The sequence below is a fragment of the Ixodes scapularis genome, unplaced genomic scaffold, assembly GCF_016920785.2.
Source record: "Ixodes scapularis isolate PalLabHiFi unplaced genomic scaffold, ASM1692078v2 ptg005017l_1__unscaffolded, whole genome shotgun sequence".
NCBI classification, from domain to species: domain Eukaryota; kingdom Metazoa; phylum Arthropoda; class Arachnida; order Ixodida; family Ixodidae; genus Ixodes; species Ixodes scapularis.
In genome coordinates this window covers 56713-60202 of record NW_024610437.1, presented here as the reverse complement: position 1 = coordinate 60202, position 3490 = coordinate 56713, and the positions used below count along the sequence as shown (strand labels likewise).

General features: G+C 51.3%; 1 protein-coding gene across 1 annotated transcript; it reads right to left on the bottom strand.

Annotated features, from left to right (window-relative positions):
• Positions 1 to 928: 928 nt before the first annotated feature.
• LOC115328884 lies at positions 929 to 3169 on the bottom strand (the record flags this gene model as incomplete). The annotated part of the gene is made up of 1 exon (XM_042288452.1): positions 929 to 3169. A coding segment is annotated over exon 1 (2169 nt), but the record flags the coding sequence as incomplete, so codon positions are not given.
• Between the last annotated feature and the right edge of the window lie 321 nt (positions 3170 to 3490).

Sequence of the window (3490 nt, the reverse complement as noted above, 5' to 3'; positions counted from 1 at the left end):
CCGCAGTGCGGTATTTCCATCTTCGAGCAAGCTGATCTCCAGCTGGTCGCGCTTCCGTTGGTAGTCGATGTGGCGGAAGGCTCGTTAGTTTCCTCCCCACTAGGAAGTGAGCTGGGGAGAGCACCTCTGGTTCCTCGGCGTTTGCGTACACGTACGTCAGAGGGCGAGAATTTATGACGGCCTCGACCTCGGCCAGGACAGTCGTTAGTTCCTCAAAATCCAGGCTGCTGCGTCCCAACACCTTGCGCAGAGACACCTTGACGGATCGCACCATTCTTTCCCAAAATCCGCCCCACCATGCGGCCCTCTCGACGATAAATTTCCAACGGATTCTGTGATTCGAGAAGTATGCCTGCACTTCTTCAGACCGGATGGCACGGAAAATTAGTTCAAGGTCTTTCGACGTTCGTTTGAATGTTAAAGCGTTGTCCGAATACACTGTCGTGCTGATCCCGCGTCGTGCGACAAAACGCTTGAAAGCCAACAAAAATGTGGCGGAGGAGAGGTCACTCACCAACTCCAGGTGGACCGCCCGTGTAACAGCGCACGTGAATAGAGCGATGTAGCACTTGCTGCTTCCTTTCCGTTGACGGCAGATCAAAGGTCCTGCGAAGTCTGCTCCCGTGATGCTAAAAGGCTCGCTTCTTGTGACTCGGTCCGCCGGTAAGGGAGCCATTGGCTCGGATGCGGGCAGGCAACTTCGTTTTCGGCAGGCGAAACACTTGTGAATTACTTTCTTTACTGCTTGTCGTCCTCTGATGATCCAGTAGGATTCCCGTAGCCGTCCTAACGTGTCTCGAACCCCAGCATGGAACAGCCGACGGTGTTCTCCAGCGATGAGAAGGGTGGTGAAAGGGTGATCGGCGGTAAGGACGATTGGGTGCTTCACATTCTCGCTGTTGTCACTGTGCTGCAATCGTCCACCCACTCGAACCAATCCGTCGCTGTCCAAGAAAGGGTTCAAATTCCTGAGAGTCGATTTCCTGTCAACTTGTTTGTCTTCACGCAAGCTCGTGATTTCTGGCACAAAAGTCTCGTTTTGTGCAATGGTAAGCCAATACGTTTCGGCTTCTATCAGTTCTTCGCTTGAGAGAGGTCCGCTTTGTTTGTCTGCTGCCTTGGCACAATTCTTCACGAAACGTTTGATCCAGGCAGTTACGCGGATCACCTTGGTTGCCGAGTTGTACCTTTCGAAGTCGAAAACTGGAAACAGAGCTGGTGCTGTTACTTGTAACACCATTGCCTTCCTTTCTTCTGCTTTGTTGTCCGCAACCTGGCAAGCATTTTCCACTTGACTTGGCCAGCCTTCTTCATTGCATGGCAGTAAAACTTGGTACCGTTCGTTCTCAAACTTTACGGATTTCTTGAATTCGCTGAGCAACTCCGTCTCTGAAATCTTCGTCACGTTGTCAGCTATTCCTATGTGCTCAGGTTCCCAGAATGATCTGAGCTGAGCCGAACTTTCCGCGTCGTTTGTATCGGACACAGTCACCCTCATCACTCCAGTTGTTGACGAGTAGATTGTCGCAGAAGTAGAGGTAAGGGGACCCTGAAGTGTCCACCCGAGGATGGTGTCGACTGCCATCAGCTTCCCATCCAAGCGCTTGACTCCGCCGTTCACAATGTCCCAGAAGTGATCGGCTCCGATGAGAAGGCTGATTCCCTCCTCGCATGGATTGCCCCAGAGCTCCACGTCCGCGAGGTTCATATCGTCAGGCAGCCCCCGCAGTTCCTCGGAGGGGTTGTTCATGACATCTGAGCAGATGTGAGGAACCTCGAGGGCTTCTATTTTTACGCATCTTCTGTCGTATTGGCTGCGGAGCCACAGTTCCACTCGCTTGCATTTCGTTTTCGTTGCTGCGTCTCCAAACGTGAAAATCGTCAAGTCCTCCTCACCCAGTTCCTTCAGGTGAAGCCTCTTGGAAACGGTTTGGCGAATAAAAGTCCGCTGACTTCCTCCGTCGATGAGAAGTCTAATCCGGCAACGCTCTCTTTCACCTTCTGCCCAGGCTTGAGCTGTCTGCAGAAGTACTCGCGCTCCACTGTTCCTTTCTCCGTTTGTTATCTTGAGCGTTGACTGGAGTGTCGTTCCCTCCGAAGTTGATGTTTCACCGGTGTTCGCCATTTCTTTTACCGTAGTCTTATGCTGAGGCTTGAAGTTCGGGTCGCACATGGCACTTGCGTGTCTCCCTGCACACTGCGCACACTTCAGCCACTTTGCACTTCTGCAATCCTTTGCTCGATGGTTTTTCTTGGTGCAACGATAACATCGGTTTTCAGCCTTCAGAACACGCTTGCGTTCGTCGTTGGTCATTGAGGATGTGCAGTCCGCAGTCAGATGAGCACCTGATTTGCAGAACACACAGTTCTTTTCATCCAGGCCTGCTGCTGTTGTTAGTACAGACGCAGAAGGAGGATAACGACTCTGCTGATCTCTCCTTGCACGAAAGGTTCTTTGATCCTCGGTTCGTGGCACGGAATGTCCTGACCCATATAAGCTTCTTTCTCGGCTTTCTATCTCGATTTTCAGGAAGTCCAGAAAGTCTCTCAGCTCGTTGTGTTCTGTCGCTGTTCGTGAGGCGGACCTCCGGTTGTACTCCAAGCTCAGATCGGCCGGCACGACCTTTCGAAGAACGGTAAGGAGCATCGTTCCATAGGTATCCGATTGAACCCCCAGGGCGTCAAGACTTCGAACTCCCGTCTCCACTTCATCGTATAACGCTCTGAGCGCATTGACGTTCCTGGAGTCATGGACTGGTTTGATCTCTAGAAGCCGTGACAGATAACTTTCGATGATCAGCTCCTGTTGACCAAATCTTTCCTTCAGGAGGATGATTGCAACTTTATAGTTCTCGGCAGTAACGGCGAGTCCCTCAATTGCCGCAGCAGCTTTTCCGGTCAGGTAGCTTTTGAGGTACTTGAACTTGTCGATTTCCGAGAGAACTTCGTTCTGGTGAATGGTGCAGTCAAATTGGCTCCAAAATCCTTGCCATGCTCGTATGTCCCCTTGGAATTTCGTTATCTCAAGTTTCGGGAGCTTCACTGTCGTAGTCATCCGTCCTTGATTTGCGATAGTTTTGACGGCCGTGTTCTGCATCAAAGATAACCTGGCAGCGGCTTGTTCACGTTCTGTCAGCTTGTTTCGCAATCGCGTCTTCGTTACGCTGATTCTTTCATGGTAAACTTCCGCGCCTGTCATCTCCTCTTCTATCGATTCGCAGTCCACAACTTCTTCCATCTCACGGTCCAGTTCCTTTAACGTTGATTCTCTGGACACCAGAAGTTCAAACTTTTCTTGAAGCTCACCCGTATGCGTGTCTTCCGCGGCCAGCAGAACATCGATTTCGTTCAGGAGTTTCGTTGCTGACGTTCGGACCACTGCTCTTCTGCGTCTCAGTCGGTCGATTGTAGCTTGAGTTGCCATTTCTTCGTTCGGGGGTTGCGTTGGCGGTTAATCCCGGGTTTCGGCACCAGAAAGTTTTTGTTGTAA